Here is a 16,289-nt window from a genome sequence, read left to right on the forward strand (position 1 = left end):
TGTGGAAGGATATCATTGCACTGTCTACATAACTAAGTCCTTTCATGAGCTAGTTTGGAGTGTAGGCTAACTCAGGAAAGGACTACACGAATAAAGGTGAACACTCTTACTGATAGCTGATATTGACTATCCATCATTTTTTTGACGTCATCACCCTTTTTGCACATGCGCTCGTCCACGAAAAAGCCGCCATCTTTGTAGAAAACGATCATCATTCTCTTGATTAATAGTATTTTTCGGTGTTGTTTTGATACTAAAATAAAAAATTTGCAAATAAAAGCATTGTTTGCAATAATTAATTGTAGAGGCTTCGTGTTTTTAACGATAAAATGTGTCCATAAAGATGGTGGACAATGATAGAATGACGTCACGAAAAAACAAAGGATAGCAATGATAATACCAATCAGTAAAGTCATTTTGAACACATTGTTTTATGAGCGTTTTAACCGTGATCAAGTTTTGTTGATTTTGATCTTGAAACATCCTGGCAGTCGGATCATCGTAAACATCACAAAAATCGTAAATTATGGACAAATACTGATAATTTTTGATCAAATCTACTAAAATAAATTTGTGTAAGTTCATCTTCAAGCAAGCTCATCTCATGAGGTTATGTGCCGAGCTCAAGTGGCTGAACTATTTCTACAACTTCTATTAGCCCTACACCTCATGTGAATATTGGTGTTCATACAAATCGCCAAGGACAATTATGAATACAGGTAATATTTGTTTTACCTGCACTAATAAACTATCAGTGATGGTTGTATAATCAAGTAACGATTTGCCAACTATTATTATTGACAACACAATAACATGCAAAATGATGACAAATAGAGTTAGTACAATAATCAAGTTCATATTTTCTCCTATGACAGCGGTGATATATGTCACATGACTTGGTTCCTATGCCGTAACAAGCGGTGAGAATTCCTTAAGAGCTACCCATGTCAAAAGGGAATTTTGAAGGATACAGCGAAAAGACAAGATAATGCAAATATATATTACAAGCTAATTCACGTACTGCTTTTTAATAAGTGTCTTTTGAAGGAACCAAAACTTGCAGCTGGTTGCATATAGCATGAACAAGATGTGTGCAAAAAGGACCAACTAGATTAGTGCTCTTTAAGCAAGTTTAACACACGAACATTGATAAGTTTATCAAGATCTAAAAGCGAAAGGTAAGTTATCAACTCACAGGGACAAGAGTCATACTGATTGACACATGAGTCTTGTGTCCAAGTGAAACCAATACTAGATTGTGGAGTCCTCTGACTACCCTCCAACTCGTAACCGCCTTCACAGAGAGAACAGCAAGAATACTTCACAGAAGTATTCACTAAGACTAAAATACAGCGGAGAGTTAGTCATGTACACCATACATTTCACGCATCATAGAGTTGTCTGTTACACTTTGTAAGTTATTACCTAAAAAACACATGTATGTTACCAAAACTATAATAGTTTAGTTGGCCTCGTGTAACTGAAATGCATATGTTTAAATAAACCAGCACTAATTTTGTATTTGTTTTTCATTGAACTAAGCTTCACAAAATAATTCTCAGAAATAGTGAGTAAGGATGATCTTCTCGCAGTTTATAGTTGAAGAATATGCATGACTTAGAAAAGTAGACTTGGAAAGACGCGGGGACACAATTACTTGCTGTTCTTTATACCATCTAGATTGGCCACTCATCTTTTATTCATCTAGTAGACTTTATCTAGCAAATTGATGCCGTGTACTGACAATATTGCGGTACAGAGTAATAAAATATAATTCCTTTTAATGGTGTTTACTGACAACGGCTAAGTTTGATGTGAGTTTCTTAACCTTGTGAAATATTTACACATGATATGTGTACGTTAGTTAGGTGTTGCGTTTTCTAAATGCCGAATGACTAGATATTTTTAGATATCCAATTTAGATCCAATTTTTGATATTTCAAAATTAGATTTTCCAGTACGCTTTGTGTGGCTGTTTATTATTATATGTTATACCTTACACGAATAAAGCTTCATTGGGTGGCATCTATCTATTCCACAAACCGTGACAGGAGGTAAGTGTTTTGTAATATGACCGCTACATCGTGCAATGATGCATAGGCATAGATAGCGTTGTAACATTTAAGCGTTGTAACATTTACTGAAGTATATGTATGCACACATAGTTCAGATATAAAGAATAGCCAATGCTAGCTTCTTTTGCTTGCTATCCTACACTTCCATTAACATATACTTGTTTGTGAACCAATAGCACACACTTTGGCTGTAGGCCTAATGCTTTTACTTTATTCTACTTTCAATTTCCATTCATACTTTTAATTATTCTGTATTGTTATGTGCAACATCCTTAGTGGTTCTCCTAGCATTAATCAATTACTATTATGTGTTTTGTGCATTACTTTACATCAGGTTTCTGTTTTCTCGTCTGCTTTTGAAATATAACGGCTTTTTACAGAACAGTTTTATTGATAGTAAACACAACGTACACTTGGTAACATTGGCTGATGTACACATTACTACGTGATTCAAATATAATAAAGATTTGTTGCTCGAGACAGATTTACACATTTTGATACGTAAATTTTTATGTTGATGTTCTCCAAATATTAATGAATACGCGGTCTTACACATCCCTTACTTTTTGTGACAATTAAAAACTGCGAGTGCGTGTTATCTTCTGATAAGTCTTAATTACAATTTTACGTGATAAACAAACCTGATCACCGAGGTAATGAGGTTTGGTTGCCGCGTTTCATTGGCATAAATTGCGCATGGGAAAACAGTCCCAACATCGACAAGTCCGAACCTAGACAAGTCCCAATCTCGACAGAGGTTGGTCCGAATCTAGACAAAGGTTGGTCCGAACATCGACAAAAGCTGATGCAGTTTTACAATAATTTAATCTTCAACAAATAATAAATGTCTTTTTGCAGTTCTATCCTCATTTCAAAAAATAAAAATCGAAGCTACTCACTGAAGTTTAGATTTCAAATAAAACATTTTGCTAGCATAACAGTCAACCATATTTATGATTGTTACTTGTTTTAGCATTCGTTCTATATTTAGGTTGGGCAAAATATTGTTAGGCCTACATAAGCTGGGGAGTGCTGCATCAAATCGATCACAATATATTTTTGCGCAAATAAATCTTTTACACATAAATCGCTCATTTACTATGAAAATAGTTGATGGTAAAATAGTAAAACTGCTGTCGAGATTGTGCCAACCGTTGTCGATATACAAACTCGTCGAGTTTCAAACCAGTCGAGGTTCGGACTATAAACCCGCGTGGAAAATTTCGTGAGAAATTCACAAGCGAGAGCAAGTATTCATCTGTAGCGTTATAATATATTTTACTATAAACTTTTAGTCAGCATACGTATACAACTACAAGTATTTATAGTTCATTTGTTAGCTATGGACTCTGAGGCCGATACAAACGTTACAAATCGAAGGAAAAATGATTTCTATGTCACCAAAGTCGGACGTCGTAAATAAGAAGCAGGCAGACGTGTTATTAACATTGTCAAGGAATATGATCGTAACCAATCAGTATTTGCAATTATTATCAAAACAAGAACTCCATTAAAGCAAGCACAGGAAGAACCTTACGACTGAAGATTCGAAGGAGTTAGAAGGCCATGCACACACCAGCATTCAAAATGAGCAAACATTTAGCAAGGGCGAGGAAGTATAAGATACAGAATCCCACATCGGCAGAAATATTTCAAGTGATTAATTTACTGATGTGGACTGGTATATTAAAACAATGCATGTATAATATTTTATCTTTTGTGTGACATGTTTTTCATATTTATTCATTTTATTTGTTTCCTTCTGATTTTATGTTTTATTTCCTTGTTTAAGCATGTCTTTGCAGGTGGGCTTGTTATCTCCTACGTGAATACAATTCATCGTATGTATGTAACTCATATAACTAACTACTCAAGATACTACTTGACGCATCCACATTACTTTCTGCAACTTGTTAAAGCCCTGTCCTCTACGGTATAAATACGTACAAACTTTGTACGTACGGTTACATTGATTCTTGTGCACATTTCATACAAGAAGAAATACTGTAGCACCTTCTCTGGATCCTTCTACAAAAGTTCGCTAGCTAGCAGCTTTTTTTCTTGTAAACCAGAAGAAAAATTGGACAGGACTAGACAACTTTTAGCCTGCTAAAAATTCCATTTCATTACGTATTAAATTAATCTTTAAGTGTACAGCAACATAATTATCATTAATACGTTTTTGCCTCCTCTTTGCTTTATTTGCTATATGTACCAGTTAAAGTCAAGTTACTCCAAAGGTATGTACGTCCTGTATGGTAAATAAAATTTCATTTTTCTTTTCGGTAGCCATTAAATAGTCAGGCTTGTGAGAGGCTGCTTTCGATAACTGCATCGCTCGCCCTATTAATTCTGGTTGAAAAAGGTTTCAATCTGACACGCTAAATTTTATAATGAAAGTGAAGACAGAAACTTATGAAAGATAAAACTTCGTGATAAAAAGTTGGAATTCAGTAAAATAGTTCAAAATACATACTAAAACTCAGTTTAAAGTGTAAGTTTGGCAAGCCAAACTTATTCGAAGTGAATTCAATGTTTATGTTATGCGTACATCTTGAAGGTACGAACTTCTTACCATACGATCTGCATTTGGTAAACAGATTATAATTTTGCATTTTACAGTATTGCAGATTATAATCACTTGGTGCACTTAATACAGTGCAGCTACTGTATGTAACTATAGTTACTAAAGTTAGCATACTATTTGGTTACTAATTTTCAATATGTACAGCATTTTTATAAAATTTTGGACGATTTTTACCTTCTATTTTCTTTCATTGCATAATTACAATGGTTTCTATACCCGGACATACGATTTTTTCAACATACGATGCCAGCCGTGGAACGGATTAACATCGTATCTCGAGGGTGCACTGTAGTTATGTTTGGAAGCAGAACATGAAGATATAGGGAACTAGTGAATCTGAAGAAGAGGTAAGCGTAGCTTCTGAATTATTTGGTGTCGCAGGCGGAAGAAAGCTTCAGTCATCAGAACAAGAGTATCCTCGCTACACTGTTTGTAGAAGAACTGGACATCATACTAGCTGCCAGCGAGGATAACAACATATGTAAGTTATGTCGGAACACCTCTGCCACGCTTAAGGTTGACTGGAAATACTTAAAGGTTTGCTTGCGCCAAAATTCACATTACAGTTATTTGGTATCAAACGATTCATCACGTTTTACTCTGCCGTGTTGTAAGTGCCAAATATGTGGCAATGTGATTACAAGCTTTTAAAAGCTCAAAAACGAACAGTTAATCGCGGCCATCTCGAAAACGCCGTTGATTAGAATCTTTTTCCAAACCGGCTCAAATGGGACATAGTTGAACAAGATAAAATGGCTTCATTTGTCGAAATATTGTCACAAATATACTTCTCGCATTCAATAAAACCATGTCTATTGTCTTTATGCGTCTGTTTCATCATCATTGTAATGCTGTCATTTGAGCACTGATATCTCAAAACCTATCGTAAAAACTCATTCAATTTTTCAACCTTAGCTCAAAGAAGTGCATACTATTCTCTGATACACATGACAAGCCTGTTGGTCACCTGGGATAGTCAATAAATGCTGCATAAATTATTTGCGCTGTTTGGCAGGAAGTGTGGGTCACATGATCAGATAACAACTAGACGATTAGACCAGGCCGAAACAAAACTGTAAAGTAGTGAGCATTTATATTTGATACGGGCTTTTCGGTAAAACCCAAAGAGTTTGTCATAAACTACTGCTACAAAAAAGTTTTATATTGAGCCATTTATTGGCCTTTAATTTCATGTGATAACATCACGCGTCAAAACAATAACCAAATTGCTCGAGTACATTGTCGAAATAAATCGATTCGAAACTATGGCGTTTTCATGATGGCTGCGATTAACTGCTCGTTTTTTAGCCTTCAAGAGCTTGTAATCACATTTCTGTAATGTGAATTTTGTTACAAGTTAACTTTTAAATAAGGGTGCCTTTGGTTCTTTACATAGAGGTAATAACTTCAGGTTTATTGAAATGCATAGCACTAAATAGATGCTTATCATTTACCTAATCTACAATAGATGTCTTTGTTTTTTTTGGCATATGTGCCTCATGTCATCGACACAGTAATTACTCTTTCAATGATGCTTGAACGAATTCAATAAAAACATTTTTATAAAGTGTGTGTTCGGTCGTCGTAGCTTATAAACATGAATCTATTTATGAAGGTCTCACGCACAATTTTTAGTAAAGCATCGGCACTTGCCTGCTTCCCCAGGTGAAACATCGTTGCCGTTATTCAGGCAAAACATTAATATGATTCGGCTGCAATTGTGAAGCACATCCGAAAGCATTCTTACTTGGTTGGGTTGCTGTAGACGTCTGGGGGTTTGATGACTCAGCAGTGGCTGTCCTACAGAACATGAAGCTCAGTTCAGAGCCAGAAGAAGCCATGGCCAATGAGACTCCAGCATTGGCAAAATATGCGATCTTGTTAAAAGGAACCTTGAGCATGGGAGAGGGAACGACTACCATTGAACAGAAAAGTGACTCCAGCAAATTTCTCAAGGTATTTTGTGTGCATCAACTTATAGCTTGGTTGGCTAATCCTTTTACAAGAACTATCGATTAAATTCTTACCAGGTACAATACACAGACACTGGGTTATCTTTGATAAAACTGCTTTTAGGATGAATACCCATGATTCATAGCTACCCATGATGCAGTGCTAGCCATCACATATAGCATCTTGTGATGCAGTACTAACTATGATGCTTAGCTGCTCATCATGTATTCCTACCCATGATGCATTGCTAGCCATGTGTTGCTACCAATGATGCAATGCTAGCTATGATACAGTCTCACATAGCACATTGTTTTCTGTTTGACTATGTTGCTAGAGACAGGCTGAGCTTATGGATTACTAACCAGTGGTAAGGGTATTGGAACAAAGTTCCCGCTACATATTCGATTCACCTTGTAGCTATTCCCTTTATTCATAATGCTTTATGTGTCACAGTGTCATTCACACCAAATTAACTCCAGATGAACTAGACCATCAATTTCTTTTAAACTATAATAAGGTCTGTCTGGGCACAGGATGCGGGTCTCCCTGTTTCCATTGGCTGACAACTCTTTGGGGTTCAGAAGCCTCAAACCCTTCTTGTCATAACTCACAACTACCAGCTCATCAGTTCATCAGAAGTTGTTTTGGTGTGGGTGGAGCTATAGATTGTACAATGTAGGGCATATCCTGTCATCATCACAGCTCGATGTTGTCAATTGCACTTGTATTGGCAGTCGGAAGCATATTTGAGCAGTTCATATTACTGCTGTTTCATGCATGATTACTGGTGCTCTATACGTACAAAACACTGCTGCTCTTTATGTACAAAACACTGGTACTCTATGTGTACTAAACATTGTTGCTCTATATGTACAAAACACTGGTGCTCTATATGTACAAAACACTGGTGCTCTATGTGTACAAAACATTAGTGCTCTATGTGTACAAAACACTGGTGCTCTATGTGTACAAAACACTAGTGCTCTATGTGTACAAAACACTGGTGCTCTATGTGTACAAGAAAGTGCAAGAAAATAATGTGCAGATAGCTGAAATACACTGGTATGTAAATAGAAGTACACTGTAATATTTCAGAATAGCAGCAAAAACATGTAAATACTTCAAATGCTGTTACCTCTGGATACAACAAACTAAACTTACCTTGACAGCATTTCCTGTAGGCCACTGGTAAGCAAAAGTGCAGGGCAAAGTAACACAAGACTAGCCGGAGGAAAATATGAATGTTGATAAACATTGATTGTGAGCTGATCGGCTAATCAGCCCTGCTATACCTGTTCACAATCTGAAGTCAGTTTCTCAACTTCGGCATCAAAAAGTCTTCTCTTTTTCTAGCCTTTTTATGAACTGGATGAGGAGTCATTTTATGAACAAAGATCCACATTCTGTTTTTTTCTAGTTGAATCCCACATGAGGCACGATATTCATGCTATAGATGAACCTAATCTGGTAAATCCAGTTAAAATACTGTTGAAAATATGGTGATACTAACAACTCAACATGAATAATAGACCTCGCCATGAATATGATTAACCAATCAGAGAACTGAAAAATGTTTCTCGTCGTCTTCACTTTGTATAGCCATCACTTGCCATCACTTGCCATCACTTGCCATCACTTGCCATCACTTGCCATCACTTGCCATCACTTGCCATCACTTGCCATCACTTGCCATCACTTGCCATCACTTGCCATCACTTGCCATCACTTGCCATCACTTGCCATCACTTGCCATCACTTGCCATCACTTGCCATCACTTGCCATCACTTGCCATCACTTGCCATCACTTGCCATCACTTGCCATCACTTGCCATCACTTGCCATCAGTTATCAGTATGACCATGATAGCCGCTCCATAGATATAATAAAGGGTTTATTATATTGTACATTGTAGGGCATATACTTATACTTACACATACTTACATCTACGTACTATACCGCTCTCTTGAACTCACCATGCTTTGACCTTCAATGCTGCTTGCACATCCGCTCAATAATTGTTAACTGACACATGTCAGTCAGTGAGTGTAGAGATGGATAAAGGCTCACAGCACTCATCAGCATGTGCTTGTTTGATAAAGCAAGTCTGAGTTTCTCAAGGTCCGAGTGGCTAATCCCCTTTAGATGGTTCTTTTTATATTGAGACATTCAAATCAATTTAAATCAAATAATTTTTATCTCTTTTTCCATGTGAAATCAAAGCCAAAATTTTTAAATGATTTTAGTCAGTAAACTATCTTTTCTAAATACATGCAGTTAGCTTATTTTGTCAAGCTGCCCTTTTGTGCAGACAGTTCAGCGATTAAAAGTGTTGAGACCAGTATATACTTTAATTTTTATATATAACTTTATTTCCGGGGGATTTACACTGTATCTTGCTTTAATGAAGTATGATAACATAAATTGATTTACTAGACCAAAGACAGAATTTTAACTTTCTGATTGCCAGCAAATGCTTATGTAGTGAACATGCTGCATGTAAGATTTGAAACAAAATTATTTTTAAATATCCATTGAAGTGGCTTGCTACCGCTAGAGCTTATCCTGATTCAGTATTTTATCTGTGAATGTTGGTGCAGAAGTTTGTTGATAACACGGATGTCAGTTTGCAAGCTCTCAGGTGTGTCTCTAATCAAACAGTTTTTAGAAGTTTTACTTTTTTTAGATGCCTTCTTTGAATTTTAGTAACAATTTGAAAAGAAATTCATACTGTAACTCTGAACATCAACAAGATATCGTCATGTATTAAACTGTTTGATGAATGACACAACACAAGTTTTTCTGGTCGGCTGATTGCTGTCATTCCATTGAACAACTTAGCTATTTTGAAACGTTTTTCATCGCTAAGTAGAAGAAAACAGATCAGTGTTATGTATAAAAATATTAACTCTCAGATCCCTTTAGCGAGTTGAGATAAGTTTTAAAGAATTAAATCATTGTCTGAGAATATTGTAAGAGATCTTAGGGTGCCTATAACCACAACCCTCTATTTTCTATCTTCCTTAAACACGCTGACTAAGATTATCTCGCGTTTGTAGGAGGAAGAATCGGTCAGCAATAGAGTTGCGGGATTCATTTGCAAGTACATTTTAACTGAGCACAGAAGTTGTGTCACCTCTATGTGTGTTGTGCACAAAGCTTATGGCTTTGACAATACATTCCTAGTTAGTGGTGGATGGGATCACAGGCTATGCATCTGGAATTTGGATGATGGAAGGTAGGCTGAAGCTAGGTTTTAAATTTTTGATGACCCTTGTTCTATTCAGGAGTTGTGTTCCCCTCCTTTACATCTGTAAGTTGTGCAACAACCAAATTCCCAATGTTCAATAAGTTCAATAGAATTTGGTTTTTGTTGATGTCGGTAATAAGAAAAGGACAATATAGAAATAGTCTGTTTACACCGCTTAGCCAGTGAGTATTGTTTTGACATATTTCCTTCTGTCAGCTGTAAAGTTGAATATAGGTACTGCTTGTTAAAGAGAACATTTCGTATATTTTTGTAAAGATAATTATTTGTACATCTACTAATGTACAACTGATTTTAGGGGTATGCCGAGGTAATATTGTTTATCTTCTCTTGTGTGTCACAATTTTCCTTTCCCATTTCTGCATGAAACTTGTTAAACTGTAGTTTTTGTATTTTGTAAAATTGGCAAAATAATTAAGGTAGTCCTCTACAGTCTCCCCACTCTACCAACTGTATAGTAGTAACTTGAGAGCTGGAAGAGTTCTATCATTATTAACACCAATGTATTTTATATTTTAGTATTAATTTATCATTATATTATATTATTATGTATATTAATGTATATAATATTAAATTATCTATAAGTGATATAAATATAATTATATATAATGATATAATATATACAAATATATAATAACTATATTGATATAAAATATTTATACATAAATAGAACTAATATATATTATTTGTAACATATCATAATATTATAGTATTAAAGTAATATTTATTTATAATTATTTATTTATCACTATTAATTTATTACATTTCTTTTTGTTGTGCTGTCTATATTGTCGTTTTTATGCAATCTTCAACAGCTGATCAGTTTGTCAATTTATCAGGTTTTCTTTTTGCAAATAAGTCTGTTTTTTCAAAAATTGAAGCCAGACTTTGGGTTCATTTGTTTCATTTCCCATTTTGATAAAATCCTAGCAAAGCACAACCACAAATTGGGTAGCTTGCATGAGTGATGGCAGATTCACTCAATCTGTTCGTCAGGAAAGATCTATCATATTTATTATTATTATTATTATAGCTTAACATTATCTTTCTCCAACCATTTCTCATGCCTCACAACGTTCCCTTGGAACTTTCCCTTTTCACTATTTAGAAGTACGTTCTCTTACTCTTCTACCTAACCAGTAGTGGTTAACAAAAGATTCTAACAGAAGGTGGGGTGTATTACTTGCAAACTTTCTTGTACACTTTTGCATGCTCTACCAAATGAAGGCTATGCCAAGACCGCTAAGGAAAGATAACTTCCACAAGCCTTTTGTAGATTGTTCAACTATTGTTCAAGATTGTTCAATAGCACTAAAAAATGGAACTGATGAATGGGGTATTTAAAGTTCTGTTTTATATGATAAAACACCGAGTAGTTCAGGCATATAACTTCTACAACTGCTATTGTTCTTTCTCTCTTCAATAGATACAGATAGTCTCAATGTGTAATATATTCAAGTTAATATAGTAACTGTATATTCTTGCTTCAGCTTGTACAGCAGTTTTAGCCTCTGTATATTCTTGTAAGAAGTATAGAGTGTATTATTACCAGGCATATCCTAATATCTGAAAATTTGACACCAAATTTTAAGCTTAAAATCCATCATCAACTTATAGGGCGGTCACATTTTTATGACACAGATTCTAGTGAAATTTGATTTGAAAATATATAGCAAATCAAAACTACATGATAAAACATATAGGGATTTATTTATAAAATAGTAAAATATTAGTAATCCTACTGAATATGAGATAGATCAAACACAAAGTCCCATTCCTCATCGTTCAAATTATTATCACTAAGATTCTCTCCTGGATGCGGCAATGCTTTTTTATTAAAAAAACGTACAAATTATCAAAGGTGGCAGTTTCGTTCTATTGACGAGGCAGGCCATCACGATGGTGAAGTATTGTTTTCGTGCCTTGTGGTTTTCCCTAGAACTGTCGTATTTCGTTCTTCTGGTAATTGTTGTACCTATTGTCGACGGAACAAAAAACATGAGCATTTTTGCTGATGACAGTTTTAATACCATTTTCTCAGGTATGCATCGCCTGCCTCTAATGCTGACTGTACTATTAGCAATCAAATGATTAACTTGAGGTTGACTTGTAAGGCAGGTATGTGTCAAAACCGGAATTTTTAAACCAAACTTCAGACCTCGACTTATACAATGGGTTGACTTGTATGCTGGAATTTACGGTATATATTGTGTGTTTCTGATATACAGATATATACATAATTATATATAACATATATGGATAAAATGTATTTCAATTGTAGCTTAAAATAGTAAGTTTCAACACTGCATCTTTTAATTATAACTTGCACCAAAAGTATAAGGATTGCATGTTTCGATTACACATCACACCATAAATATAGAGACTGTATGTTCTTGCCATAGCTTGCACCAAAAGTATAAGGATTGTATGTTTCGATTACACATCACACCGTAAGTATAGAAACTGTATGTTCCTGTCATAGCTTGCACAGTATGTACAAAGACCGAACATCGCTCATACCTGAAGCCAAGGCTGATGAAGAGACAAAGACCTCTGAATGGGCAGCTGATGGTGTGATTACTTGCATGCAGTACAACCCTGAGCAGTGAGTCTCATTAGACAAATTCTGAGCTTTTAACTAAAAGCTTCTAACATATTTCATGTAAATGTTCATGTTAAAGTCTTCATCCATAAATTAGTACTGTTTGGTTGCTCAAGAACATACCTGCATCTTTCATTAATTTGAGTGCAATTATGTGTATCTTGTGGTATTATGCTGATATTACTTCACACTTGTAAGAGGGTTAATACTGGAAACAATTAGGCCACAAGCTGGTTAGAACCAGCTGAGGTATCAGTCGTAAAGTATACAATATTTGCTGATAATTTTAGAAATGAGATTGCATATGGTTCAAGTGACCATATGGTCTATATTAGGACCTTTTCACCAGATGGTTCTCAGATGCCTCTTCTAAACACCTTGCAGCATGATGGGGAGATAACTGCGCTCCGATGGAACCAAGTTAAGAGGCAGTGGGTTTCAGGTATATATGGTAGCTATATGGAACCATGTTAAGAGGTAGTGGGTTTCATTTAGATATGGTAGCTGTATGTAACCAAGTTAAGAGGCAATGGGTTTCCGGTTTATATGGTAGCTATATGGAACCATGGTAAGAGGCGGGGAGATTCAGGTATATATGGTAGCTATATCAAACCAAGTTAAGAGGTAGTGGGTTTCATTTAGATACAGTAGCTATATGGAACCAAGTTAAGAGGAAAGGGGGTTTTAGGTATATACGGTAGCTATAGCACACAAATAGCTACAGAACCATCAAGGTCGTTGTATTCTCATATATGAACCTTTATTCAATCTAGACTGAGTGTACATTCAACAAATATTTAGCAAGTCCTATTTATACATGCTGAGTAAAACATATACCAGTAGCATAAGTATAAGCTTCAGTTTTCAAGTGAAACCTAGGATTACATAGAAAGCACATGTGTCCATTTAATGGGTAATATTATTAATAATCTAGTTTAATCCACTTTAATGTTGTAACAATTATGCAGGTATATATAAAAGTTATGACATACAGGTATAAACACTAAAAAGCAGATATAGCTGTTGTCAAATAAAATGTTATTGCTTCTCAGACATGTAAATGCATGTGGATGTTATTTTGAAGGCTCTGATGATGGGACAATAAAGGTTTGGTCTGGTCAAGGAATGAATGACCTCCTGCAGACTCTGTCAGAAAAGTCAGCGGTCACCTGTCTCTGCATCGACTCAGCCAATGGCGCAATAATTGCTGGCCTTCAAAACATCATCAAGTATGTAGTTATTGCAATTCATCTGATGCATGCTGGGATAATATATTCATGCCATCATCACTACTTTACATCGCATTCCCTTGATAGACTTGTTCTAGATCTACAGCTTGGACTTGATCTATTGTCAGGGTTTATGACAGCCAGAAGTTTCGGTTAATGCAGACCAATGTTGGGCACACAGACTCAGTGCGGGACGTAGTGCACATTCCCGAGCGTGGACAGTATGTCTCTTGCTCATGGGACAAAACTATCAGAATATGGAATGAATGGAAGCAAACTAAGAAACGAGTAAGTCGATTGGCCAAAATGTTCTTCATTTCAGCTAATCAGTTCCCATTATTTTTAGTATAGTTGATAGCACTAATCATTCAAATAGCTAATCAGGAGACAAATGGGTTCTTTCTAAGTCTAATTATAATGAATCATTAGACACGCCCTCAAACGCCAATAGTTATTCTGACCACCAGTATTTTTATAACTGAGCTTGTTACCGAACAGTTACAGGTTTTGATGAAAATTAGGATGTTTTACTTATGGATGAAACCGCTACTGACATTTTCCCACGACCAAACGAGCGGATGCGAAGTTTGGGAGTTTTTATGATAAATGCATGTGCACACAACTTACGGAAATTCTTCATTGACAAAGTCGCAACCCTCGTTTTAAAATCTCATCAACAAATTTAACCATCGTTTTGTAAAGTCGGCAAAGTATAATAACGATACAAAACACATATAAACCTATTCAAATATATTACCAAGTCTTTGTAAATTGTCGAAATTATCTTAAAACTTACCCATCTGAACGGATTATACACAAATAGACAAATTAATTTGGCTGAAATTCTTCACAAAACGCATGACAAGCTTGGATTAATAAAAGTTAAGACCGGAAATTGAAACGCCGAGCGACAGAGAATAGAACGATCAAGCCGTGCGCATTTCACGGAAAATTAATGTGCACATTTCACCAGTCTATAGCATTGTCGAATTGCCGAAGGTTTCTGTTACTAACGTAGGAGTACTGAAATCATTTCATGAAAGTTTCATTTTTGCCGATTTCAAAGTAACTGACATGTTAGAACCTCTTGAGTGCTTTGGTATTCTAACTGATGTCCAACGCAGTGTAAGTAAAGGAAATACCGATGATTTTTTTTTCGAACGATCCTTATGAGATTATTACAATAATTAATTATAAGTTTGGATGACTACAGAACAATGACTACGCAGTGCAGATTTTATTAAAATCTATATAAATATCACAGCTTCTTGATATTGTTAGCTATGACATTTTGAAATGTAAACAAAATTGTGCATTGGTTTTATATTATTACTATATTAATAATATTGGTTATTCTAATAATATCAGTGCATTTTACTTTTAATATTGGCCAATGTTGCATTTCTCCTATTGCAGGGGGAGAAATATAAACATATAACTTTTCCTTTCATTATTGCTATTTGATGTATATAATAACACCCAGTACTTTACAGCTACCATTGCAGTTATCCTATTGCACTGCAGTGCCATTTGACTGCTAATATTGCATTTCTCAACCATCAGTACCCGTTCTTTTTTTCCAATATCTCTTTGGTCATGGGCTGTATGACAGTGGAATTTCTACTAGTATAGTGTCTATTACGAGGATTCAATCAAGATTTATACAATATTTCAATAGACTTTTAATACAGCTGTGATGACCTGGGCTACTTGTCACAATAGCATTCAAGGATAATTTGTCTATCGATACATTCATATTGTCTGTAAGTAGAACTTACTCTAGCTGTAAGCATTTACTATATGTCCATCATCTGTATGTAATATATGAGAGCACCTGCACATCTTAGTCACACTTTGTTGTAAACAGGAGCCCAAGGGGGAGGCAGAGACTGATAGGAGACGCAGGCGCTCTGAAGGCTATGAATGATAGTGGCTGAGGAGTCAGGCAGTGGTGACACAAAAAAACCTGTTTAACGTTTAAGTGCAGAATGTAACTCTCTCTGAAACAATTGTTATTGTCCCCCTCCATTATTTTACTCCAGCAGGGTTGTATGTCCATCCCAAATAGTCTGGAGTGAAAATACTGATGTATCTTACAAGAAATGCATTACTAAGTTGCAGCTGACCCAATTTTATTATAAAGTGTTGCTCAATTTATCTTTTTTTAGTATATATATTTATTTTATTTAAATATTACTTTTCTTTGATTGATTGCGAGATTCTGTGATAAAGACACACCAACATTTGATGCATTTAGTACTCATAGTATGCTATATTATTTGTTTGATTTAATCTTATATATTATCATAAATTAAATAAATAAGTTCACTGTCACCTTATAACTTTATGATTCTTTATGACTCCTTGAGGAAAACCAACAGGGCTAGTAACGCAGGGCATTAGTGTTTTTTTTTGTAGTGCAGAAGACACCTAGCGACTTTTTAAAATAAGCTAATGAATGCGCGACATCTTGTCGCACATTTATTTGTAAATACCAGGGATTTTGTTGGTGCTGTTGGAGGACCTGATTCAGTATTCTTGCTACTGTATTTCTGCATCAAATGAAGCCTTCATTAA

The 16,289-nt window shown here is 35.4% G+C and overlaps 2 protein-coding genes across 3 annotated transcripts in view; one reads left to right on the plus strand and one right to left on the minus strand.

Moving 5' to 3' along the window:
* LOC137392890 (ankyrin repeat and fibronectin type-III domain-containing protein 1-like) overlaps positions 1 to 16,289 on the minus strand; it is a 199,045-nt gene that overhangs the window by 69,734 nt on the left and 113,022 nt on the right. The gene's annotated exons all lie outside the window — the stretch shown is intronic.
* Positions 6,462 to 16,035, plus strand: LOC137394665 (F-box/WD repeat-containing protein sel-10-like). The gene is made up of 7 exons (XM_068081424.1): positions 6,462 to 6,618; positions 9,673 to 9,851; positions 12,364 to 12,486; positions 12,774 to 12,925; positions 13,568 to 13,712; positions 13,841 to 14,000; positions 15,580 to 16,035. The coding sequence occupies exons 1-7, from the start codon at positions 6,472 to 6,474 to the stop codon at positions 15,637 to 15,639; spliced, it is 966 nt and encodes a 321-aa protein (XP_067937525.1). The 5' UTR covers positions 6,462 to 6,471; the 3' UTR covers positions 15,640 to 16,035.

This window comes from Watersipora subatra, chromosome 4 (assembly GCF_963576615.1).
Source record: "Watersipora subatra chromosome 4, tzWatSuba1.1, whole genome shotgun sequence".
Taxonomy (NCBI): Eukaryota; Metazoa; Bryozoa; class Gymnolaemata; order Cheilostomatida; family Watersiporidae; genus Watersipora; species Watersipora subatra.

What these genes read in the sequence shown, in the direction of transcription:
- LOC137394665 (XM_068081424.1), top strand. Translation starts at nt 6,472, where the DNA reads ATGAAGCTCAGTTCAGAGCCAGAAGAAGCCATGGCCAATGAGACTCCA. An exon ending in ATGCAGTACAACCCTGAGCA is followed by an intron (nt 12,487 to 12,773) that starts GTGAGTCTCATT and finishes TGATAATTTTAG; the next exon opens with AAATGAGATTGCATATGGTT. An exon ending in GGAAGCAAACTAAGAAACGA is followed by an intron (nt 14,001 to 15,579) that starts GTAAGTCGATTG and finishes TGTTGTAAACAG; the next exon opens with GAGCCCAAGGGGGAGGCAGA.